Source organism: Diadema antillarum, unplaced genomic scaffold (genome assembly GCF_040938485.1).
Source record: "Diadema antillarum isolate AM-2024a unplaced genomic scaffold, OU_Dant_1.0 scf00000052, whole genome shotgun sequence".
Lineage (NCBI taxonomy): Eukaryota > Metazoa > Echinodermata > Echinoidea > Diadematoida > Diadematidae > Diadema > Diadema antillarum.
Window position 1 is genome coordinate 662,569 of NW_027270941.1, and position 27,138 is coordinate 689,706.

The following is a 27,138-nucleotide window of genomic DNA, read 5'->3' on the forward strand; positions in this document are numbered from 1 at the left end:
GTGAGTGTGACAACGCGCTCTGCTTCGTACACAGTCACTCTGGGATACCTACGTCCACAACATGGCATCCGCCACACGACATCTTATTTCCCTTGCTTTCGTTTAAACGTTTGATCCAAAATATAAAGCAAATGATAACTGTTCTGCGTAATTCAATTCGACTTTCTGGATAAAACTATTGGCTTCAGTGCCTCTGATAGTATTATTCACTTCGTTTGGAGTAGCTTCACCAGAAACTCTCCGAGGCCCGGCCAAGGCCTCATCATCCCCACCCCCCCCCCCCCCGAAAAAAACAAAAACAAAAACAAAAACAAAATAAAAAAGCGGCTTTAGCGTGTTCCTTCCATTGATTAAACGAAGCGGACTACTATATGTGAATTTAAAGGACTCGTATTATGCCTATGTCTAAAATCTCTGAGCTTCTATCAGTCTCATAAGTCAGTGCCGTTGTTAGCAAGCAAAGCCAAACACTCGGTTACTTGTACTTAGTAATTTGTGAAACGCGAAATCCCGCTACGGATACTTCTGACCAATAGAATTGGTCCCCGTCGGTTAAACTTTGAGCATAGTCTTGTAAACAGCTGTTTGATGTTCGTACCCTTATGCGACAAGAAGCTAGACACAGGCGAAGTTGAGCTTGTTATAGAAAACGACTTATCCGGAACCGGGCGTATTTATCGTACTCTAGCTCTACGAACGGTGTGTATCCACAGAACTCAATACACAGTTCTGTGTGTGTATCCCGTACGCGTAAATGCACGAGGGATAATGTACGTAGATTATATAGTAGGGTCGCGTTCGTTGTATCATACAGGCGATACAGTGATCACCAGTACCAGCGCGAATCGAGTAGCGAGGGTTGAAGGCTTGGGGATATATCAACATCTACTTGCTGTAGTGTGCAGAGCCTGTCCCATAATTTCCCTGAATAATCAATAATCGGCAATCTTTGACGTGTATGATATTCTAGTCCATTAACGCAGTATCGTCGGATTTGCATTTTTGGACCTCGTCGTTTAGAAACGACCGCAACCCGTTCGGAACCCATTTCATCTAACGTTAACGTTACACGGCTCTTATTATTGGTAAGTAAAATATGATCTCCGGCTCGCTTCCAGTCGAAATAAATGTCAGCCAGAACTAGATTACTGCCATAATAGTGGTGATGGCACTGCAAAATGATTTTCATGAAGTACTTTTTCTATAAACATTATTTTGATACGGTAGTAGCCCGACCAGACGCCGTGCGAATAAAGCACAGCGGCTGGGCTGTTAAGTGTTATGTGTAAACTCAAGGAGCTTTGTTTGAAGCTCCTTGGTAAACTGTATTGTTATGAATGTTAACCCCGGGCGGGGTGTCCTTGTAAACTTCGCAGTTATGACTTATGTAGCAGTTGCCTGTTATTGTTACTGTTTAGTGTTAGTGTTAGCAGTCAACCATGGCATATAAGTGGGGCTATTGTATTATTACCGGTACTTTATTACTATCACAGCTCAAGGCTCACAGACACAGTCAGTCACAGCCCTGTCGCTGTAAAAATGCACAGCGTCTGGTCGGATCGGGCTAAAGGTATATAGGCTATTGCCATATTGTTAATATAGAATGTAATTCAACTGATATGTTAACGTTAGCTGGATCATCCGATGGCGATGGTGTCAACAGGAGGTATTGAAAAGAGCAGCTTTCTAAATCTGACATTAGTCTGTTCATTACTGCAATAGGCTTCAATTTGAACAAGCTTCTCTGCCCTCTTTATTTGGAGACTATAGTGCCAATTATTTGATTAGATCTAGAGCCAATAATATCCACTCCTGAGAGTACCTTGGTAGTCAATGCCATGCTCATAATGATGTTTACACCATGGAACTATTCAATTATTGAATTAATCTTCTACTTCTACGTGGATGCTCGGCAACGTCCAAGACTGGATATACGCCGAGGTGGGTACGATGGGTGTAATGATTGTCTGTGAGCATGCTGAAATATATAATAATACAGGTACAGGAGTGAGTCTTTGGCAAGTAACTAAAAGGTATTGAATGTAGAATAACACGTGTCTTTGTAACTCTGATTTTTGTATTACATAGGGGGAAGGGCCTAGATTGTATATTTGAAGCCCAAAATGGAAAGGGGATGTATACCTATTTGATTGCATTTGTTACAAATTGTCATCTTTGAATGTGAAAGCTATGACTACGTATGAGATCTGCCCTTGATACACCAAGAATTTGCAAGTACAGGTACTATGGTATGCTGGCAAAGTTCTGTGATTGTAAAATTGCTTTCTTGTTCTGTACATTGTAGGCAGCAGATGCAATTTTTTTTTTTCTCACGAGAACTCTACTTGAGGTGTTCTGACACACCTCTCACAAATGTTGGATAACACCGCATAATCTTCCTCCTCCCAACTTGACCAGTTCATCAGTGTCAATTAAGCCTTCTTTGTAAACAAACCTGTTATCCAACGAGACCCATATCTCCCTGCTAATGTAATAATACTGTGCTATCTTGCCCTTTGAACCATCTGAGTATGATACATTCATCCCACATGTCTCTATATCCCTCCTTGCAGAAATAAACAGAACACGCAGACACTGCTCAAAGCAGAACCGTTGCGAGGACATTGAAGATGAAGTGCCAAACCTGTTATCACCTTGCTGCCATCGGCTTCGTGGCAGTCATCCTTGTGGATTATGTTCAGAGTGCCACCAGGGATTACTACAAGGTTTTAGGAGTTAGCAGGACAGCTTCAGACAGGGATATCAAGCGTGCTTTCCGCAAGTTAGCAGTCAAGTTCCACCCCGACAAGAGCAAAGACGCTAATGCAGAAGAGAAGTTCAGAGAGATAGCAAAAGGTAATCAGTTAAAAACAAGCAAAATGCATGTATACCCCCCCCCCCCCTTAGAACAATGACTGAGGGGCATGTACCATGTCTTTAATTGCATTCGTGTGCATTGATCGAAACATTCTGCAGTATGCCAAATACAATACAACAGCCCCTAGTCACAAAATGTGATCTATGATCTTGGTGTGTGCATTGAAGCCAGTCATCCAGTGAACTACAAACCCTACCCTATAATGTAATTGTAGACCATGCAAAATCTAGATTTCAGACAACTCTTTCGAGCCAAACATAATATTCCAATGGCGTATATCCCAGACTAGAATTTGGACTCTTGGAGCTGCTTTAAAAAAAAAAAAGTAATCAGACTGAGAAGTTTAATTACCTTTAACTTGTAAGTTGCACTTTAGAGCACTTGTTTGCTGTGATTACTTTCTTTGAAGAAGAACATACGCTGTATTTGACATTTGTATTTGTTTGAAACATTTATTCTGATGTTCTTGACTTGGAACCTCAGAAGCTGTTGGTCACATGAATTTAGGTTTGTTAGTGGCATATTCTCATTAATGGCTTGATTTTTTTTTTCCATGATATTGCTACATAGCTTATGAGGTGCTTTCAGATGAGGACAAGAGGAAAGAGTATGACATGCTTGGAGCTGCTGCCTTTGAGGAACAACAATCGCGTGGGGGCGGAGGCCACAGGGGAGGCGGAGCCCACTTCAACTTTAACGAATTCTTTCATGGATTCGACGAAAGCTTCCGACAACACAGGGGACACGGAAGCCAAAAAGGACGCAAGCAAAAAGTAAAATTCGGCAACGGGTTCTTCGACTTCGGGTCATTCTGGGACGACGAGGAGGATGATTTTTTCGGCTTTGGTGGTGACATGGGCGGGTTTGGATTTGGAGGGGGCAACGGATTTGGTGGGGGACATGGGTTCGGTGGAGGACACGGCTTTGGGGACTTTGGATCAGGTTTCAGGAATGCACACTTCAGGGAACACCAGGTAAGCACACAGTTTGCCTGCATGCAAAATGAGAGTGACATTAAAGTCTTACAGCATTGTTCTACGTCACACAGTTATGATTTCACTTAAATCACTCTATTAGTTTCTTTTTCTTCATAGAGCTTGTTTACATGCGATTTTGAGGGACATTGGAGAAAACGAAATGTAATGAATTTGAATGAAAATAGGCAGAAAGCACACTTTCGGGAAATGCATGCGCATACACACAATTTTTTTATGGTCAAGATTCATAGTGAGAAAGTTGACATACACTGTACTGTAAAGCAAGGTATTTGTGTGGCCTGAAATTTTGGCAAATTGGAGTTGACAGCCCTGTTTGCGGCATGACATTTTAGCAAATTGCCACTAGCATTCAGTGCATATAGTGTGTCTAGACAAGAACTGTCATGTATTTATTTGTTTCATGAGTCTTGGCTCGTGAAATTTGCAAAATTAAACTGCAGATGAAACTTTCTGATTTTACAGTAGCCATATCCGTCTGTTCTCTCTCTCTCTCTCTCTCTCTCTCTCGTCTTCTCTTTTCTGATCTTCTCTTGTCGTCTCTCCATCTACAGGCTCAGGGATTTCACAGTCAAGGTTCAAGATCAGGTAAGATGCCTCAAATTTCAATAATTAGATTACAGTATCGCACCCAATTTTGACATTTGATGTGAGGTGTAAATGTACCAAAGTCTAATCAATTGTACAGATCTATGTATAATAATTATAAATACAAGATGCTTGGTAAGTTGTTAAGTGACCTGTTATGTTTACACCATATTTGGTGCAAATGCAAGTTTCTACTTTACACTCCGGACGAATAAACTGTAGTGATGCTTGCTGCTGCCAACATGATTCATGTACACAACGTTGCAGGCTACTCTGCTTCACAATCATTCAAGAACCAATATGTTATATCACAATAAAAAAAATATTTAAAATGTACCACGGATAGATTGTCCAAAAGCATTGTTTCTGATGATTGTATACTTAGTAAGTTGGTTAACTACATCCATGTATGTGGACAGATATTTCCATATCTGTACGTTGCTTCTGGTGAATGACACCTACAGCTCCATCTATAAGTCATGTTTGTCATCCTGTCATTGGTTTTTATCAAGTAGACTTTGTAATCTTATGTAAATTCACATGCCTAGGAGATCAGCTGCCAGCATTTGCGGTTGTTGTGGTTTTTTTAAGCCTTTTTATTTCTCATCAATGCATACATATCAGATGTTCATTTTATCTTCCACTTCCAATTAATGTAGCTGCACGAAAGCAAAAAGTTGTCCATCGAACTACACACAGAAGCAAAGGTGCCAATGTTGTTTCATTATATATTCTGTTTTGTGAGACATTCATGTGCACTTGTCTATCCACATCTAATCACCCTGCATGGTGTGTGGAAAAACTAAAACATTGAAATCTCATGTTGCCGTCTGTTGCATTCCTCCAAAAAGTAGCTAGTGATTCTTCAAGTTAAATTTGAAATTAGTGTAGATACATGTAGTCTTCATGAGTGCTTTTCCTCCTGGTAAAGTAAATCTGTAGAATGAGAATAAATGTGTTTTTTTTTTCATCATGTTGCAGAGAATATTAACAGACTTACCATCCATACTGAATTGGGAGGAAAGAAATCTGAATTTTGACCATTCCCAGCTCTTGTTTCAACAGGGGTTTTCTGGATAATTTTACTAATTACCCCTTTCATATTGACCAAAAACACGGCACGTCCTCCGGAGGACGTGCCGTGTTCATCCCAGACCACTGTCAATATGAAAGCTCGACTCGGCGTGAACACAGCACGAACAGTGGATGAACATGGCGTGAAGTTTGTGCTAGACGCTGCCAATATGAACGGACACGGCATACAACCAGAACCGGAAATCTCAGATATTAACAACAGCGAGCGCGCGTTAGTATGTATACAACTACACATGTGTGCTTTGTCTACATACAATGATCGTTTATTTATCGTATAATGCCGTGGCAAATTGTTTGCCAACATGCAGAGATATCAAATTTGTCAGAACAACAAATGATTGAATAATAATAAAAAAACAAATAAAATATGTGCTGACTACAAAGTAACATAGTTTATGTTTTATTTGTGTCTAAACAATTTTTACACTCATTTCACGTGTGAAATTGCAAGGTCAGTCAGTGTGTCTGCTTAGAATTTGGTCAGTCAGCACTAGTAATTGACATGATTACTGACGACTGCCATGAGTGGCTATACATGCCTACACTGTACTGATTGCTGTCAGCTGTAATTGTATATATTGTTGCAATTCGTTTGGAAAAATTTGTGGATTCGGCACTTTGGTGGACTGCCAGACTGTCGCTTTCATGAAAAGAGCGCGGGAAAACTGGCCGCAAGTAATCATGGCACCTTGTCCTGAGCAGGTTGCTATGGAAACGTGTGCTGAGTTCGTGCTGTGTTCGAAATCAATATGAAAGGGCATACGCACTGTACCTCGTGTGTACAAAAGGATTTGGGAGGTCAGTCACGCCATGTTCATCCCAGACGCAAGTCTAGCGTGACATCCGAGGATGCCAATATGAAAGGGGTATAAGTACACACTCATGTGGGGACTGCCCTTTCTTTCTTATTTTTGAGCCAAATTATCCCTACTTTTCAGGCAGAAAGATTGGGAGGGGTTTTTTTTTAAAGGCAGCAATATCAAAATGACATTGCTCAGTCTGTACTGGATGTATAGATATTTCTTTTTTACGATCCAAAACAAGAGAATAGAAATAATTTTAAAACAAAATATATTGCATGCATACACTGTATTCTTTGCATACAGGTATTGCAATGACATCATCCTTGAAGTTTCCTTTATCCTCTTGAAGGCATAAATATGTTGATTACATATCATTAATTCTCTGAATTTATAGATTTATGTATCATTATTCAGAAGATAAAATGTAGGATAATTCTTCTTATCATTAAACAGCCTTGAAATGATCTCTGGGCTCCAAAGAATCCCCATAATTTAGCTTCACTGATATAACATGTTCATATGTACAATGTAATTAACCTATTGATTGAATTACACTGTATGTATTTTGTTTTTGTTTTTATGGTGGCAGGCACTTAACATGAAGAAACTGCAATTCCACATTATCAGGACTCTCTATATACATTGTATACTAATTGGTTTAGGGAAAAGGGGTTACTACAACATGTTTAATGCGTACAGTGCCTTTTTAAAACGAAATAGAAAGTATTTTTCATTTTATGCTTTCTAACAGTGTACAATACATACAGGATACAGTTGATCTAGGTACATTGTGTAATGTAGACATTGCGGAAGAAATCAGTCCTGTGTCTCCTGTATCTCCTGTGTTCGCATGAATGCTTTACATGTCAGATGAAGAAGAATAGTTTTGGCATGAGCAATCACCAGTATGTAGGTATAGAAGTCATAGACAATCCCTTCCCAATCCTCAGTGACTTTCCTTCTCAAAACTTTGAATGCTCTAGAAATGTAAACTGGCAGGAGTTGCGCTTCTATTCGGGAACTGGTCAGTGATACCTAAATCATTGAGATACATGTACTATGCAATTCCTTGATCTTTGCTGTAGATGCCTATACGATGCTGTATCTCAATATCAGTGTTGATGTAATGTTTATTATTTATAATATTTATGAAACTAGTTCTCTGTCCTTCTCTCTTTTGGGTACTATGTTCAGTACTATGTTGATGTAGTGGACAATTCATTGTGTATCGTGTATTTTTAATTCACGGACTGGCTGAAAAACAGCCTCCGGCTGAGCCTGTTACCGTGACAAAATAAAATAAATGAATGAATGAATGAATGGGTAATATGCATTCCTACTAGTTCGTGGTGGTGGTGGTGGTAGGACAGACTTCCTCCTGTACCCCAAAATCCTGGCAGTGCTATGCTCACACTCGTAATGCCATCTATCAAAAATGAATTGTGTAGTTCCAAATTTCATACAGTGCACTCCTGTTGTAAAAAACAAGGAAATAGAAAAATCCCCCTTACAAAGAATAGAAATTCAGGCCGCAACATTATTGGCTCATTGTTTCTTAATGTCTACTTGTTTGGTTATAAATAACGAAATTTTGATGTAACAAAAGCAAGGTGCCAGTCCCAAGAACTTCGTTATAACAGGAGTCCACAGCAAAACTTGCATGCAGATTCTCAAGATTCTGAATCATGTACCAGTTAGGTATTTTCCTACACTCTATTAAAATCAAAGTATTTTCACACTGCCACTTAGTTATGAATGCTGTCTTTACCATCAGTACTAATTTTGTCATACAGAGGAACGTTGTAATGTGGAACAAAAAACCATGGCAATTACAATGAAGCTTGTTATATCAGGTTTCTCACTTAGTATATATTTGGCTACAAAAACAAGGAAATATAGAAAAGTTTGGACTTGTAGATTCAATTTGTTGTATAAGAGGGATTTGTTTTATCTGAACTATATAAAAGGTTCCACTGTATAAGATCTAAATGCTATTTTAGAGATGAGATGATCTTAGTATTGTTTTTGATTGGGTGTCTCTCATTTTACTTTTCACTTTGCAGGTGGAAGGAGTTGCAGGACTGTAACACAGAGAGTGGGGAACACAATCACCACATACACCGACTGCTCATGAGAACTCTTGTGTGGAACAAACTGATACTCTTATGAGGCAGGACCCTTCAAAAGACAGACACAATTACATGTGTTATTGATGCCAATCATTTTTTTTTTTTTTTTGAGGAATAAATTTTCTGCAGATTCAATTACTCTTGTTCTTTGATGCGGAATCACGCCAGCCGACGCAGCTTTAAATGTAGGAGGATCTACTCATTTCCTCCTTTCTCTGCCAGGGTCACTGCTATTATGATTCAATGAGAATTTCAACAGACAGTGCGGATTAGCTCACAAACATTGAATTCTGAAATTTCAGGGCTCCTAATTGTTTCATAGTAAAAGTTGCAACAATCCTTGGAGCCAACGATTCACGGCGCACACTGGTTGTGTTCGTTTCAATTCTGGAACGCCTTCTTGCGGAAGATGTGTGAACACACTATGATACAGACATTGTATGCCATAATTATGAACTGCCAGATGTAGATTTCACAGCCCACAATGATTGACTCGGGAAATGGAGTGTCAGTCATGGCAATGCAGCTGCGTTTGAAGGATGGTGCCTGTCTTCACATCGAATTTGTCCTGTGGCTTCCAGCAACTGCCCAAGACGTGAGAGAAGCTTTACCAGTGCCACAAAATTCACAAGGATTCATTCTTATCGCTTCAGCTACAAAATATATATGATAATGTTTGTGTGATTGTCACCAGCATCAGACATAGCAAAATGAAATGAAATGAAATGATTTTTAAACAGTGCCACGAAAAGGGTCTCTGCTATCTCTTTGAAATGCGTCTAGGCAACCAGTTTCTTGAATGTAATCAATTTTATGGATATATAAACTTGTGCTTGCTTTTCGAAAGTATGAAGACTCCAAACCAAAAAAAAAGAAAAGAAAAAATAGTACTAGGGTGATTGTAATTGAAAACAATAATCTAAGAATGAAAATGGATTTCAGTGAATGACAATCAAATAGGATTGATTTTATTGCCTTACCACTGTGAGGTCTCTTTTGTCAGACTTGTGAAGACACTGTGAAGTCTCAGTGCATAGTACAATATGTGGAAGAAATTTTCTACACCATTGAAATTACATGACAATACAATGCCATCTATGATGCTGATAACGTGCAGTTTAATTAGTCCATGTTAATTGAATTGTGGTCTTATGAAAGAAAGAGTTTTGATGTTGATTTTTTTTGTATGAATTCCATAAGTTTCTGTAGCAGAATTTGTTCCTCTTTTGGGTAAAGTACAGTCATCTTGCTGTTCCTCATTGTGAGTTAGCCTCTCTTGAGTTGTGCAAACGGCTAGGTTGACACACCAATATTCCAGATTGGCTCTTAAAGGGAGAGTTTCTACGATGTAACATTGATATGGATGCAGTGATTACAGAAAAATCATTGAAACATTTCTTGAGAGTTTGAGGAAAATTGGACGATGAGTTCAACAATTTTGAAGTTACAAAGTTATGGTTGATCCCATGTGCAAATGGGAACTCTAAGACACTTGGGAGATGTAATAGCTGTAGAACAAAGAGAAGAAAGTATAACGGGATCATATTTCCAGGATATTAACAGATCACTTGACCAAGATCCCTTAGAGCAGTGCCGCTTAACTGATGGGCCACCAAGCTCTCTCAGGCAGGCTGGATGTCTGCCTAAAATGAAATAGAAAAGATTTGTATTCGATCTGACTGGGCCTTGAAAAATATTGCAGGAGCCAAAGTAGGCCTTGGGTTTCAGGCTGAGAAGAATGGCCCTGGAGCACTTGGAGAATAATATTCGCCCATAACATATCTTGGTAACGGGTCTATAGTAAATGTGTACACTTCAAAAAAGATTTATGAAATTCCTTTTACTCATCACAAATTGTTGTAGAGTCCCTAAACATATACAGTGTACATATATTGCGCAATGTGGGATCAAGCAAAACTTTATAAAGTTCAGAACAATTGAATAGATTGTCTTAATTTCCTCGAACTGATCTTCTGGCATTTACTGCATCCCCATACAAGTCTGTGCCGGAAATTTATTCTTTTGTCAGTGTTTGGAGTGCATGAAGTGTGTGGACCATGTTTATGAGTTAAATTCTTTGTTTGGATCTAATGGATGTAATGTCTAAAAAGCTTTATTTTGTGTGTTTGAATGTCATGCAATTTACTGAAGATATCTGGTTTTGCAAACAAATATCTAATTGACTTGGGAAGGAAACAATATAAAGGTACACTCTGAAAATATAGAGTCCTGGTCCTCTTTCTGCTCCTCAGGTTTGAAAGACTTTTCTGTTTAGTAGTGACAAAGTTTTCATAAGTGATGATCCTGTCCACTGTTGAAATCTGACTGATATCAAGACTGTTTTTAGAACTGTGGTACAAGTAGTGCAATGCAACAGCACAGTGAGTACAGTTATTCAGATTCATTCTTAAGAATAAACCGTATTTGATTGGTGCTTGCACGTATCATGTAATAGATTGAAGAATACTGTTTATATCATTTTCCATTTCATCAGTCTGTTTTCTGCACAAGTTGCAGAGGAAAACATACTTGTTAGATTCCAAATAGCACTGCATGTTATCCAGAGCCTTAACAGGAAATTAAGGATTTCAATAATTAACTGGCTATCTAAGCTGTGTGACGAGCAACAACCAGAAAAAAAGTTATTTCATTCATTTTCTTTTAAAAGTCATTTTGAACCTTATGCACATTATGTTTGCTCAACATCGTTATTTTTATATGTGTGTCATGGTGCAATGGTTTTATTCAGTGTAGTGAGGTAAGTATCAATTAATGTCCAGTTTTTTATCAGCTTTCATTTGAAAGTGAAAAGTGACCAATCAAAGGACATAACATAGTCAACTTCGCCTACGTTGACCTCATGCTCACAGGTTGCAAAATTGGCTAAGTCGAAGAAAGATTTAACCCCCAATGACTATGAACATATGAGACTTACAATGTTGTATGTTCTGTATTAAAATCGAAATTCATGAAAGTCAAAGGATTTTCTCTGGACCCTTTGCATTTGACGTAGGCGAAGTTGACTGCACAGTGGACTCCTGCTGTAACAAAGTCCTCAGGACTGGCATTTTTTGTCCCCGCCGAACGAGTTCGAGCAGGGGACTATGAAACGGGCTCCGTGTGTGTCCGTGCGTCCGTCCGTCCGTGCGTCCGTCCGTGTGTGCGTCCGTGTGTGATCAAAATGTTAAATTTGCTACTTCTCTGTCATTTATGAGCCAATTTTGATTCTGTTTGCTTTATATGATAGCACTACATGGGAGCTTTAAAACTTGTTCACAGAATTTCAGTTGTGACCTTTGACCTTGACCTTTGACCTATATTGTACATTTTGCTACAAAATGCTACTCCTTCGCCATTTCTAACCCGATTTCGATTCCGTTTGCTTTATGTGATGGCACTAGGTGAGGGCTTCAAAACTTCTACACAGAATTTTGACCTTTGACTTCTTTGACCTTTGACCTTGATTTTTGACCTATGTTGTACATTTTGCTACAAAATGCTACTCCTTCGCCATTTCTAACCCGATTTCGATTCCGTTTGCTTTATATGATGGCACTTGGTGAGGGCTTCAAAACTTCTACACAGAATTTTGACCTTTGACTTCTTTGACCTTTGACCTTGATTTTTGACCTATATTGTGCATTTTGCTACAAAATGCTACTCCTTCGCCATTTCTAACCCGATTTCGATTCCGTTTGCTTTATGTGATAGCACTAGGTGAGGGCTTCAAAACTTCTACACAGAATTTTGACCTTTGTCTTCTTTGACCTTTGACCTTGATTTTTGACCTTTATTGTACATTGGCTACAAAATGCTACTCCTTCGCCATTTCTAACCCAATTTCGATTCCATTTGCTTTATGTGATGGCACTAGGTGAGGGCTTCAAAACTTCTACACAGAATTTTGACCTTTGACTTCTTTGACCTTTGACCTTGATTTTTTACCTATATTGCACATTTTGTTACAAAATGCTACTTCCGGCGGGGACATATATTACGCACCGCGTAATTTCTACTTTTCCTTGTATTTTGTTGTAACTGGAATTTTGTTATGACCATGTTCGTTATAACAGGAGTACACTGTATTGTGTTTGAATGGTCGATGCCTTTCAGTAGTCCATGTAAACTTTCTGCTCTTCCATCCTTAAATGTGGTTTCTTGTGTAATTTGTGTTTATTCCAGTCAGATTTTGGGTGAAATGTATATATTCAAGGTATGTCTGTTGTCATGCTCTAGACTATTAATGAAGAAGAAGAGGTATATTTATCTGTCATTTGTGAAATTAGAATGGAAAAAGAAATGTTTATATTTCTGAAAAGATTTTTAATAAATATTTAATTTCAGGAAATCTGCGTTGAATGACTCATACAGTGTGGAATTATTTTTCGTTTTCATTGTTGTAGCATTGTCAGTATTTTGCTATGAGTATTTTATGGCACTTTAATCCACCTTTCCTTAGAAATGTTGATAGAGGACAATGTTCACATTTTCTTTGATCATTTAGGAACCGTGTCTGACATTGCATTTTATTGGTACATGTACATTGATATATTCAAGATTTATCTGGCATGTACATGTATCAAGTGTACTAGTTTGTACTCCCGGGAATATACAACGTTAAGTGCAGGGTACACGACATGTACATGTTATGAATGTGTGAGTGCATGAATCTGCAGTGCAATTTAGAAGCAAAATATTGTACACTGTACAGTCAGTCTTGCCAAAGTCAAATCCCTTCAACTTTGGTGAATTTTGACTCACACAATTGAATTAAATTGAATTACCACATGTTTATATCCATCTGGGAAGAATTTTTCTTTGACGTAGCCAATATTACTGACTTTTTTAGGTAAGGCTGACTCTGCTTACGTCTGTGTATACAGCTGCATACACCATATTTTTACGATTGTGTACGTGTATTGTGTGTGTGAGGATTTTGAGGGTTGACATTTGTACCTGTGAGGGAGAAATTTATGATCGCAACGTCGCATGTTGCAATAGCGCCCTCATATTCATAGGTAGCACGCTGGGTTTGTTGGAATTCGGGGTTCCATTGTACACGGTGATATAATACATAGGGTCAGAGGTCTATTGAAGAAAAAAAGAATGCCATATTGTATTTTATAATCGGTGCTGCAATACAAGATGCATTCTTCAACCATTAATACTTCTAAAGCTTCCCTGATAGATAAGACCATAACAAACCGGAAGAAGATGATTCTCAATACATTATTATGTACAAACTCCAAAAGACGCGTATCCGAAAGTCTCTGAATGATTACAGTATAAGTGATATCAGATCCACCAATAACAAAATGCTCAATCCACATTGTCACACTTGAATCATCACAATATTGTATTTGGTATTATGTATACCTATCTTAAAGTGATGGTATAGTATTGGTGGAGATGAAGATTGGCCTTCTGACTTTTTTTGTGAGATATCAAGAAACATACAGAGCATATTCTAAGAGGAATTCAAAGTTTATTAGGTGAAAATCGGTGTCGGAATGGCTGAGACATCCAAAAACAAAGTAAAACAAAGTAATCCTAATAAAAGGTGGGTCCCACCTTTTATTAGGATTACTCTGTTTTTTGACATCCCAGCCATGTCAAAACCAGTTATTTTCATCAAGTGAACGTTGAATCCCTCTGAAATTACAAGCGCTTTTATATCTTATAAGAGGTTTCTCGTTATCTCACCAAAAAATGTCAGAAACCTGAAGTTAGGTCCAAACCAAAACTATACAATCCCTTTAATATTTAGTCGAGCGTGAATTATTTTCCTCTTTTTGTGCCAAGGTTCCAACTTCGTAGAGCACCACCCTTTTGCCAATATCTATCTCATTGTTTTAACTTACGTTTATCAGAAGAATCTTGAAGGCATCTTAATTTGGGCTTTGCCATCTCTCTGTTTCGTAATGTCATTCACACATTTTTTTTTTCTCGCTGCTTAGCTGAGATTATCATAAATCTTCATCTACCGATATTCATCACGAGTTGCCTGCATGGATGGGAACCCTCAACCTCGACACTGTTTTCCATCCCCGCAGCTCCCATCATCAAATCGATCGTATAACCAATGCGACTGCGTTTTTAGTTGGGAGGAAGGCCCGCTGCGCTGCCCGTGTAAGTGATTCAATCGTCGCAATTAACCCCGGGCGAGAGGATAACCTCGTCTCCAGGCAGATGTTATCGTTCCTCTGCTCCTGGTAGGTCTTCGCCAAGAGCTGGATACCTAAGTAACTCCGTCGAGGAGGATAAGATGAGAACATCCTTCTCGACACCACCAATCTGGGACATCTGTTACGCGAGCGTTAGTCCAAAGAGCGTGTAGATAAACGCCTGCCTCGCTGACATGTAGGGTGAAAATTCTTTTTTTTTTCTTACTCCATGTTTCTTTTTTGGTATGAACTACTTATGTATAGCTCTGCCTTGGATCCGTCATTTTGGAATAAAAATCGTTTGCGCCATGTATTGAACAGATATCAGCTTTATTTTTTTTTCGCCGTGCTTGCCTCTTCGTTTTATTGTTTGGTTTTCGCTTTTGTTTTCGTTGTGTGTATGTACTTTAAAAACCAAACAAACAAAAGGACATACCACTTCTAATTAGTGATTCCAACTTAAATCATCATCCAAGCGGTGATACATGTACTGTGATACGACGGAAATTCAGATTCAAGAAAATGTGGATGAAATAGTTGCTGGTTCCACCGTGATTGGGGGGAAGAGCCAAGAGATGATAAAGGTCCACCTTATTGCGGAGGCAAGGAAACTGATTTGCGATGTGCTTAATATGCTACAATACGGAATGAATAGCTCTTCGCGATAGTTTGCCAACACGAAACGCTGATGTCGTTCTGCGCAGTGGAAAATATGACGTGTCTTTGGGATGCGCGAAAGATCGGAGGCGCTCTATTCGTGGTGTACCAACTCCTGTCGTGGATTATCAGAGCAGGTAAGGTTCTTATTGATGTAGGCTACGTTTGTGAGTGGTGTCCTCTTGTAGATATTGAATTGACCAAAATACTGAATTCACAGGTCCGACATCATTTTCTGCACATCTTCATACACCCATGGCATGTTTGCTGTATTTAAAAAATGACGCATTTTCTAATTCCTGAATACCCTCAACGCAATTCGATAACATGTTGAGAGGTATACATACATTTTCCCCCTTGATATTATTGATTTCATTCAATTATTCATGAATTAACCCATTCTGGGTGTAACTTGAACAAAAACAATACAAATACAATTCAAAACACAAAACAAATTCATTTTTCAATTTATACTGCAAATAACCTCTCTTCAACATGAATAAGTCGGTTATATGAATCAACCCCACTGATAATTTCTTTACGAGAAAATATTGACATACATACATACATACATACACCACAAACACACACACACATACATTGGGATGAATGTTAATGAATATTGTCGTAAGTAACATCCTGAACAATCATGAGCAGGGCCTTATGAAATCATTTTTGAAACGTTTAGCCTGCTAAGAGAGAGAGAGAGAGAGAGAGAGAGAGAGAGAGAGAGAAAGGGAGAGCATCTCCAGAACTTATTACAGAGTGTTGCATGCAGAACTAAAACAATCAACTGTATAATCCCAACCGGAGGCGGCTTTGGGGAGGGGGATGGGGGAAGGGTGACTACCCCTGATGCGTAATGAATAGAGGGGGCATTTCTTGCTGCTGATTAATAACTCTTTCGGGAACCTTTACCTCATTTTTTACTCCAATCACCACAAAACGATTTTCCTAATTTAATCACATGCAAATGAAACATCATACTCGCGTTCCAACACACACTCAGACACACACACACACACACACACACACGCACACAAGACAGAGAAATCGTTTCCATAGAGACTGTCTGGGTCATCAGTATGCCCTATATTTTGTGTGCGTTTATGTTCTGGGTTCATATGCCTATTATTTTCATCTTTCATGTGCCGTACTGTATTATGTTTCGTTCGCGTGTGTGTTCATGTGTGTGTGTGTGTGCGTGTGTGTGAAAGTGTGTTTGCGTGTGAAAGTGTGTATGAGCACGCACAAGAGAGAGAGAGCATACTGTGAGTGCATGCTTGTATTCTTTGGAGAAAATTCATGTGAAAGTGAATATAGTGAAATTGGAAATTGCTCATGGAAAAAAAAATAACGGGGATGGGGAGGGGTAAAAGAGAAACTTTCACAATCAGCATCCCGTCGGTTGATATTGATCAGTTACCAGAACAGCTAAAGGATGAGGGGGTGGGGGGGGGGGGGTGGGGTGTGTCCGTGCCTTCATTCTATCATCCTCGTTTCTGCTAGCAAGTGAGTTCGATTCAATAAAAATTTGATTCAGCCCGTTTCATCATCCAATATCAAAAACACAGCGGTTATCAAATATTTGAGCGAAATTTTGCGTGCATTCGTAGTGAACATTGACAAAATATAAACGGATAGAACGGCACCTGAATAAATTTCCACCGTCTAACCGCTCTAAGACTACAGCCGTATGGTTATGAAATGGCAATCTTCCACACCATGTTAAAGATTAACTTTACTGAACAGAGAAAGTTTTGAATGAGAGTTCACCAAAAAGTTATTCAGGTTTCCCCAGGCATGTCTTCATAAAGAAGGTGATATTGATATTAACCAAAATATGCAAATAAGGTCATCATGGTGTCATGACGTCAAAAAATCTCCCATTGCACACAACGAATCTTAATTTTAGTTCCATTTATTAACATAACATAAAAATTATGAGCCACATGTTTTTGTCGTTTCGCAAAAAAAAAAAATGCAATGATCTAGCAATATGGTGACCACTGCACTGCATGTCAAGGGGTTGAAGTTGCCAAAATATGAACCCACAGATGCGAGAGTTTATGATATTGTGTTGTGTGTGTGCGTGTGTGTGTGTGCTCAGACAAAAGGGAGGCTTATGAAAGCAATGAAGCAAAACTTTGAGACGTCATAACTTTCTCATCTTATAAGATGAGAAAGTTATGAGGGAAATCGGAAATATATTTCCGATTTGACTGAAGCTTTAACTCTAAGGCTTCTGTTCGTCCGATTTTACAGTTTTTGATTGTTTGTTTGTTTATTTATTCATTTATTTTATCAATGTCGAGTTGCACAGTAAGTGGAATCGCCTTATGAAGTCAGACTAGGTCACTAACTCCGTTTCTTTGGGGGCGCAGTCCTGCAGTCCTCGAACGGAATTTGACCTGACAAGTTGGGGCGCGATTACGCTTTGTAATAAATGTGATTTGGTCACAGTAAACTGTGTTTAGCAAGAGGTTCATCTTCTCTCACCGAAAAGTCCATGGAGAAAATCGCGCTGGGGCCCTTTTCCTCAATTGACGCTCCTATCTCCCCCCCCCCCCCCAAGTTCTGTTTTCTCCGCGGCCCGCTATATATCTTTCTATCTCGGAGGAAGTATTATTATAGTATTGCTTTTGAAACATGTAGGCAACGACAAAACAGTTTTTTTTTTCTGTCCTCACAATCATCCCTTGTATGGCCCTCGCAGCAAATAGATTTGATTTTAGCGCACCTCAAGTATAAGTTCTACTAAAATCCACTGCCCCCTGTGTTAGCGCCAGGAATGAGCCACGTAGGGCCTACATGCACTGCTGACAAGACTTACTCATGGCTTTTTCTACGCGTGAAGCATACAGAGAAATTGAACTGTGATTTATAAAGGAAACCCGCAACTCAATATATTGGGACTTTGCGTGCTCTGTGGGCGTCCGTACCGAAAAGAACGGTAACAAACACAACTTTCCGTTATGCAAATCAAATTTGTCAGGAGACAAATTTGCAGAGAAACTAAGATATTGATATTATAGGTACCCTTACTTCATTCTAACCATTTTAGGATGAAACTTCGAGCAAAGCAAAAGCCCTCAATACTTGAAACTATACCAGCCCACGCCTCATCATCACTATGTATATGGAAAGCGAATGCAGTTAGTACATCGTCGGCGATGATTCGCATGTTTGGACAAAACAGTGTCTTTTTTAAATGAGATTAATGACAAAGATAGTGTATGACTTGTGTAAAACTTTTTTTTGGGGGGGGGTGCGGGGGAGGGGGTCAGTTTTTGCACCTCGTATGAGGACCAAACATCAAGCGCAGAAGGGATTGCTGCATGCATTACTCTTCTCTACACAGACTAACTTGTTTGTTTCTTTCTTTGTTTTTGGTTTGTCTTTTCAAAGGAGTAAGATCTCTTAGCATCCGCATTATTAACATATCATATACCATCGATTTGGCGCGAATTTTAAAGCAAGTTATTTTGCCAAATTAAAAGCCATTTAAGTCTGTTGTCTCGGTGGAGCTCCCCCTCCTCCCTCCCCCTCCAACCCTATCTCTTTCTCTGTGTGTGTGTGGTGTTGGTTTTTTTTTTTGTGTGTGTGTATGTAAGTATAATCATAATGTAAGCATGCTCCATTTCACAGGGAGCTATACAGAGTCAAATTGGCGTAGTATTGATTGGCCTGCGAACAAGAAAGGAAAACAATACTCTCATACCTTGTTACCCAGGCAGGTAGAGTTCATTAAAGGTCCTATACATGATAGTAATTGCGCGACTCCGTAACATGCCCCGAAAGTTCCCCGACTTTATTTTGTAATCGACTCCATCCTGTTGTTTGAGGTGCTTCTGGTGATATGGAAACTTCTTCTTCCTACACAGCTTTGCATAACTCTTTGTGAACAATTTTCCACATTAGCCTATCAGTTGTCGCGTTGTATTAATGCAATGTAATATGAAAATTATGTAACCGATATTCATTTAACTCTCCCTATTACTAATTTCTACCTTTGTCTGGTCGATTGGGAATTCATGAGAGTTCGTGCTCTTCTGTTACTCAGCATGTTAGTCCTCGAAAAGATCTATCAATGATAGTCTGTAAATATATTGCGTCGAGATGAAACATACACACCAACACACATTATACCAAGAACAACTCAAAACGAAAATGAACAGCTTGGATTTAAACTAGCTTTATGGTATGTATACTATATCATTAAAAGTCTGAGCTACTTCTTTATCATGAGCATACTCAGTAAGTTACTTTATCATCGTGACAAATTCATGTGCCATCATTTCGAGGCAAAATGATAGACTTGAGCCAGTTTATTTTTTTCCCATCGATATAGAAAAAAAAAACACTCAAACGAGAGAAAATCTAGATGGGAAGGAGGAACATTTTTTGAGTTAATACAAACTATGAATAGCGGAGAAAACGTGATTCTTGAGGTAAGTTTGAATAATGTTACTCATTACAACGTTAAGACGTTGGCGTCTTAACCTTGGTTGCCTTGACAATCCAACTTTAGACGCGCACGGATAATTTGGCAAGGGTCCTGCTGATGCAAATCTCCCTCTCCCTCTCTCTCTGTCTTTTCTTTCTAGTTGTCCTTCTCCCTGTTTGTCTGTTTGTCTGTATGTTTGTCTGTCTGTCTTATACCTGTCGCTGCCATTCTTTCTTCCCGTTGTTTCTTCGAGCGTGAACGACCCGAGTGAGTTCGTCGGTATCGTGAGTGGATGCAGGAAGTTTAGGTTCGGTACTCGGGGACCTGACTCACCAATGTTTGAGATCAAGCGTCGAGAAAGTGACGCAGAGAGACACGAAACTGCACGGGTCTCTTGTCCAGACCTAGACCTATATTGGTGACATTGTATCCGATACATTTCTTCGTATATCATGTTTAAAACTTGCGTTTCTGAAGCAGAGAAGGCAAGGGTTGCATTTTTGACATTTCTATTAGGAATAAGCTTGCATGCTGTTTTCTTTAATTCATTTTGTTGTTGTTGTCAGGCCATCATCATACATAATCAATGTCGATAACAGCAACGTCAGTATGTTGCCTTGCAAATTTGATCTGCAGCGGCGAGATAAAAACAAAGTATGTGATGTCTGTTATGTGAATGACGTTTGGTCTGTAGAGCTGGGGTAGGGATTTGGGAAGTGGTTATCAATTAGCGAGGTGTAGATTGTTTGCTGACGTCGCTTCCCACGAATGGGAACATTTTGGAAAGCAATGAAAGGAATAATTACGTCGTCCGCTCAAGTCGAGACTTTAGAGCGAGTTAACGCTCCTGCCCCCCTTTAGCCATGTGTAACTTTCCAAGTGCATCGCTCTCGGCTCGTGTTTGCGGAGACAAAAATCATTAGACAAGTATATCGTGCATAAGGTAGCGGTCTTTATCCTGAGTGCCCCCGGCAACACAAAGGAATTCGAAGCATATTGATTTTGAAGTTTCAAACATTTATATTGTCGCGCAGTTCAGGCACTTGCTCTCCGGCACTTGCCCCTGACTTTGGTTACATAAAGGATCTGTGTTATATATTTTCGCGTCGTTGCAAAAATGGACATACCAGACATTCCCGAGTTACCGGATATATTCAAAGGAAACTCAAGACCATGTGAGTATATTGGTCGATTTTTTTTTCACGCATGCATTCATTTACTGTGTTGAACATAAAGTTACATTTCATTTCATTTATTCATTTTCATTTTCAACAAAGAATATAAATGCATGAAACATATATCATGAAAAATATATATATTCTTCAAATATCGAAAAATTATATAAGCACACAATTATCGTGAAGCCAAGAATTTACTAAATAATGTTGAAAATAAGGGGAAGCAACAAAAGCGCAGCTTGTAATGTGCGTTCCCATCAAAACTATTATTAGTAAGGGGCAGAAACAAGCTGATTCCTTGTTATGACCTTGTTCTTCTATTGTGCTTGTCCAAAATCACATACCTTCGGCAGTGTCCAGATATTTACAAACATGGTAACATCTACAGATAGGTTTAAACATGTATTTCGATGAACCATTATCAGTTGTATTTAGATTTATGTGCGCATAAGACCCTGCAGCATGAAAAGATGTGATCAAACGTAAGTCAGAAAATCAAACATAATTTATGTCAGGTATCAACCAATCAAAACTGAGCATTCACAGACTTAATAAGGTTGATCTCAACTCTTATATGCATGTTTGACACAGCAGCCGATACTAAATGTTGTGACCATCTCGTCCTTGCCTTCATAGCATGTCATGCATGTGATGCTAAGGGGAGAGATGAGGATCGAATGACACCTGTATGCCAATAATTATAGTTTTTAATCGATAAACAGTGACCTTTAATAGCAGGTCATCTTAAACAGAAATCTTCGTGGACCTCGGAAACGCACGAAACTAAACGGTTAGTTCCAGTTTCTACGTATAATAAAAATCTGGAAAAAAAAATCAATTCATTGTCTCTCTCCCATTCTATTCCCTAATCCGTCCCCTCCACATATCAACAAGAAATCCTCTCTCACACAACAATCATTTAAGAATGATATTTAAGAATGATACAAAACAACGTGGTAATGCTCTCATTCCAATCAGACATATATATATTTTTTTATATATAGGCCTTCCCTTTCTGATTGCTTGCCATGCTTGTGAATACGTCTGCCGATTTTCTTAAAGTAGATTTTATCAAAACATTCAGAAATGACATCCTGGTACTCTTATACAGCCATCGGATGATAAAATTAGGGTGTGCGTGTGTATGTATCCGCCTCATTTAAAGTGTGAATGCAAGCTTGTAATTGTCTTCGACCAGTGGACACTGTTGGTATACAATCCCCCCCCCCCCCCCCCTCCCATTCAGGTGGTCATCAGCGGTCTGTACCACATGCGCGTCCCCGGTTCTTATGGAAAACGGGTATAAAGATTATTATTTACTTTCGGGGCTCAATTCGGGGGGGGGGGGAATCCCATTTTTTTTTTAATAGGGGTTCTTATAGTATTCTATTTATTTGCTTAATTTAGGGGCAGTTTTTATATCTTTTCCGTACAATCCTGAAATAAGGTCCCGACTGGGGTTATCTGGAAGGTAGTGCGGCTTCTTGGTATTTGCCCGATTTTCCCGGAAGCATTATAAATGCCTTCTTACTGTGCATGTTTTGCTGCAAAGCATGCCGAGCTTATGGCCTTCTTTTCGCAGGACATTTCGCCACATGCGCTGCATGATATACGTCATGCTGCTTTGCTGACTCCTTGGGAGCTGAACTCCCTTCCAAAAATCTATGATCGGGGTAATTTTGCTGACTTCCCTTCCAAAAGCCCGTGATATAGGGGGGATTTTGATGGTGTCCCTTCCAAAAGCGCGTAGTAGCCGGGGGTCAAAAATCCTAACTCATTTACATTCTTTGTAGATACAGGGGGTGTCTCTATATAGAATCTGGAACAAACGTATTATTTGTGTGGTTGACCGTCGGGGGGGGGGGGGGGGGTTCAGTCCTCAAAATAAATAGTTGTGATGGTCATACAGTAGACGTCCTCTCAATTCTTAATAATGATCATGGAGCTACCGTAGCTCCATGCTTTGATTAATGTGTTCGGTAGATTGCACATAACATCACACATCACATAAGTTTGTAAAGGGATAATGTTGATTTCAATAATAGTATATGCCAGAATTAATGGAACTACTGTGGCAGACAGCAGACGGCAGATTAAACATGACAATAATGATAACAATGATAATGATAATGATAATAATAATGATAATAATGATAAAAATGATAACAATGATAATAATGATAATAATAAGGTCTCATTTACCCAGGGTAGCCTCTTCAGTGTTGCCACTGCTCTACCAGAGGGCCCTGCTATTATTATTACCTTAGGCATTGCCAGGTACCCATTTATACACCTGGGTCGAGAGGGACATGGTGGGTTAAAACATCTTGTCCAAGGACGTAAGCACTGGGCGGGATTCGAACTCGGGCTCTCCGATCGGGTGTCGGGAGTCTTATCCACTATGCCACAGAGCCCCCACGAAGTGGGCCAACCATGATGATGGCTGGCACACGATAATGGTTGGCCACATGATGATGGTTGGCACGCGTATATTTTGGTTTTAACATCAAAATCGTTCCGTCTATATTCGAGAGATAAGGACTACAAGCAATCGTTTTGGCTTTCTTATTCGGTTTCATCCTGTTCGATAACTTTATGTGATATTAAAGTACCTCACAGAGTTCCCTTTCACTAACAATCAGCGATGTTGTCTGGCTGGTTGGCACGCGTGGGACGTCTACTGTCACGTGTGCAAGTACTTTATACTTCCTTGAGGCCTAACGTCTTGCTTTCCCCAATTAGGATCCTTAAAATCCTTACGTTACAGGGATCGATTCCATGTACTCGTAGTCAACTCTTTATCTAAGATTACACTGCTCGAGGGTGTCTACGAGTCTCGAAGGACATGGGTTTTCATTTGATGTTGTCGACACTTCCTGTCGCACAGAAGATTAGATGAGTCATCGCTTCAGAACTGATAAAATTTTCTTTTTGAGCAAAACTGCACGAATGGCCCCATCGCTTACGTCCTATTAGTAAGAAATAAAATATAAAGAAGAAAAGTTCCGCGAAATTCACTTTATTAAACAGACATGCACTCTCGCTTTTATTGTATATAAGAGAGACATGCACAACCTTGTCACTTTGGCACCTCCATTGGCACATGACACGATTTGCATCCCGGTAGAGCTTCCTTGGAGATTACTGTAAGAAGTAGATTGCATCTTGCACAGAAGATAAACATAACTTTACTTCAAAGCAAAATTGATGATTAGATAAATGGAAGAAAACTAATGAAAGGATTGTGGAGACATCAATAGCTAATAATGCACTTTTCTTTCTTGAATTATGCGAATCGTGGCTATCAGAGCTAGGTGTATTGACTGGAATATCTGCCTCGCGAGACAGGACTTGTATAACCGATACGTGTAGTTAAATTTACTTCATTGAAAGTCGAATAGAAAGCAGCAAAGAGGTTTATTCAAAATGGCGAGTTATGTTAAGATATCGTCCAAGTGTGAATCACGCAACGTGCACATATTTTGATTCCGTATCAAGATTCCATCACGTCAAGATCTGACGTGCAGAAATGGGAGAATGGGGAAAAACAATAATCAGCATATGAAGAAATTAGACGAAAAATGTTCTTTTCATTCAGAGTTTAATATTCACTGTAGCTGATAAAAAAATGCAGAGTTTGAGATTAGATTCACTTACGAATACGACACTGTGTAATATCTTTACAGACTTTTCAGTCAAATGTAACTATTTTATGTATGTGTTCTATACTTCATGGGCTGAAGGTGCTGAAATGAGTCATGAAAACTGGCCAAAGCTTATCAAAAAGTAATGCATAGTACATGTACATTTTCTATAGCTCTCACTCGAGAGCACCTTCTAAAAGTCCTTCGTGCCAAACTCCACATAAAAATAGCGTTTCCAGGCATCTTGGTTGAAGGATAGAAGAACATGAATCATCCGTCATACTATTTACGGATACATTAATCATTCACCCGTCGGATATATCAATCCTTCTTGAGAGTTACTGTTAGTCAGTTATGTTAGTCAGTTATGCAGATGCAATGACTTCAAATTTACAAATTTAAAATGTACAAGATCACAAACAGCGAACCGGTTACAATCATTCTACGCCGCTATCCAGTCTTTAAAAAGTATTATCTTTTTATCAAAATCATTCGTTAATGTCACATACGCATTGTATAATGGAAATAGTTATTCAGCCGTATTATGATTAAGCCAGCTATATACTGTGACGTTTTCTATATATCATGATACTGTCTTCTTTTAATGCTTAAAGTTTTGAATAGTCGTTGTACAATCATGGACAATGGTGCAGTTCAAGCAAAGATGCTACCGTAGGGCCTAATACATAACATCCTCGAGCTGTGTGTGTGTGTGTGTGTGTGTATGTTATATAGATTATAGATATACTATATAAAAGTATATACTACCTTATATCAATATACATTGTATCAATATATAATATATATATATATATATATATATATATATATATATATATATATTCAGCAATGTGTGTGAATAATATGGAGCACCCTGAAATCGATGAAGATTGGTCCCATGTCCATCACTGGCGGGGATCGTTGGACAGGCACCCCAGGAGGTGCATACAGTCAGGGAGGTCACCTCCCTGATACAGTCTAGTATATGAAGATGCTGTTATGTGGACGAGTTGCCCATTAAGCACGTCACAGTAGCCGTGACATTTTGCACTGGCGTATGATATCGATCGTCACCTTCGACTGATGATAGAAAGTGTTTGACGCAGAGGAGAAAACCAAACAGAAGAGACCGAATCAGAACAAAACAAAACAAACGACGAAAACAAGTGGAAACAAGTTATACGCAATGCTGCACTCTTCAGAAAGTGAAGCTGATCCGTTGGACTACAATAAAGATCCTTGTTACTTGAGAGCGGAGTGAACCACTTAATCGAAAGTGACCGTATACGTAAATCTGAATGTTCAATTAACATTGTGGTCTTTTTACTTAATGAAACATTCATGAATACTATGGCGATGACAGCGTTGAAGACGAGCACTAAAATAGTAAATAAGTATTGTATGGTATATGGTTTTCCAGAATGGCTTCACTGATAACAACTACGTTATTAATCAACCAATATTGATGATTCATACACTAACCATATACTACTGATTGTTATGTTATGTGCCACGCATCGCTAATGCTATTAATCTTTTCGATAAAGGACTAGAAAATGGAAAGCTGTCATGTATTTAATGTAGTCATGTCGACGTACATTGTAGACAGCGTCGATTGTAGACATTTGGAATTAGTCGAAATTGGCACTGAATCTGTTATACATTAAAATCCTATATACGGAGAAACAAAATGGGGGATGTGTATGTGATGGTCTGTGCGTGAGTTCGTGTCGGTTGATATTTCCTCAACTCGTTGGCACCGAGCTTAGTCTAAATACATTGAAATTAATGCACATATAATTATTTTGTGATGTAATTACCTCTCTCTAGACGCAACCACATTGCACCACTTTGTGGTAACTGTTCCATCAGAACAAAGTCCACGATCTTAATGAAGCCTTTAGCCAGTTTTAAGACCAAGAACTAAGTCCTTCCAGAATTCGTCCCGGGTATCCATGGGAATCAAAGTGTTCGTGTTCTAAACGTTGGAAATATTTTGTGAGCACGTTAGGCCTCCATTATAGCATCTTCAAACTCTTTCTTCCATGCACTACTTTGAACTCGAAAACTCCGATGAATCCGAAGCGCTATCTGAAGCCAAGAGCTAGATCAACACAGTTATACTTGATTGCTCCAATAGCGATTTTCTATCTGGCATATCGTTTTAACCCTTTTGCTGATAGTGCAATAGCAAGATCCGTGATAACAATACCCTTTTGGGACTTGTTAGCAGTGTTGCATCCTCTATTTTGTTAGTTTGGTTTCTTACCATAGCTGATCCTCGTTAGGTTGCATCGCCTTGTCCGATCTGGTTACGGTCCTTCCAGCATCATGGGCTGATATCATGTCACGCCCTGTGGGGAAGGACATTGATCCATCATCCACAGGTGTCCATGGATACCTTTGCTCCTTTGTGCAGGCAGCTCGAATGTTAAAGAAAGTTTGAACGGGTAAAATGCATTCTTTCTCGTCAAAATGAAGATTTTACCTTTTCCTTTCTGTCGAAGGAGAGTGGAGAATCATATCCCCAATCTAAAGAAACCATTGTCTTTGATAGTTC

At 39.1% G+C, this 27,138-nt stretch overlaps 2 protein-coding genes across 3 annotated transcripts in view; both read left to right on the forward strand.

The window, feature by feature from the left end:
- Positions 1 to 959: 959 nt before the first annotated feature.
- On the forward strand, positions 960 to 8,655 carry LOC139715603 (dnaJ homolog subfamily B member 9-like). 2 transcript variants are annotated; one of them, XM_071627162.1, is made up of 6 exons: positions 960 to 1,085; positions 2,574 to 2,856; positions 3,449 to 3,852; positions 4,428 to 4,461; positions 5,121 to 5,168; positions 8,423 to 8,655. In XM_071627162.1, the coding sequence occupies exons 2-6, from the start codon at positions 2,631 to 2,633 to the stop codon at positions 8,491 to 8,493; spliced, it is 783 nt and encodes a 260-aa protein (XP_071483263.1). In that variant the 5' UTR covers positions 960 to 1,085; positions 2,574 to 2,630; the 3' UTR covers positions 8,494 to 8,655. The 2 variants fall into 2 exon arrangements, with proteins under 2 accessions (XP_071483263.1, XP_071483265.1); XM_071627164.1 differs by lacking the exon at positions 5,121 to 5,168.
- Positions 8,656 to 9,027: 372 nt separating this feature from the next.
- Positions 9,028 to 27,138, forward strand: part of LOC139715616 (uncharacterized) — a 39,544-nt gene continuing 21,433 nt past the window's right edge. Inside the window, exons 1-2 of the mRNA XM_071627175.1 lie at positions 9,028 to 9,083; positions 19,535 to 19,584. Of these exons, the coding sequence (XP_071483276.1) occupies positions 9,028 to 9,083; positions 19,535 to 19,584 (106 nt within the window). The remainder of the gene's footprint in view (positions 9,084 to 19,534; positions 19,585 to 27,138) is intronic.

Bases quoted from the DNA above. Each gene is read 5' to 3' on its own strand.
- LOC139715603 (XM_071627162.1), top strand. From the start codon at position 2,631: ATGAAGTGCCAAACCTGTTATCACCTTGCTGCCATCGGCTTCGTGGCA. The intron at 3,853-4,427 runs GTAAGCACACAG...CTCCATCTACAG, and splicing joins CACACTTCAGGGAACACCAG to GCTCAGGGATTTCACAGTCA. The intron at 5,169-8,422 runs GTGCCAATGTTG...TTCACTTTGCAG, and splicing joins AACTACACACAGAAGCAAAG to GTGGAAGGAGTTGCAGGACT.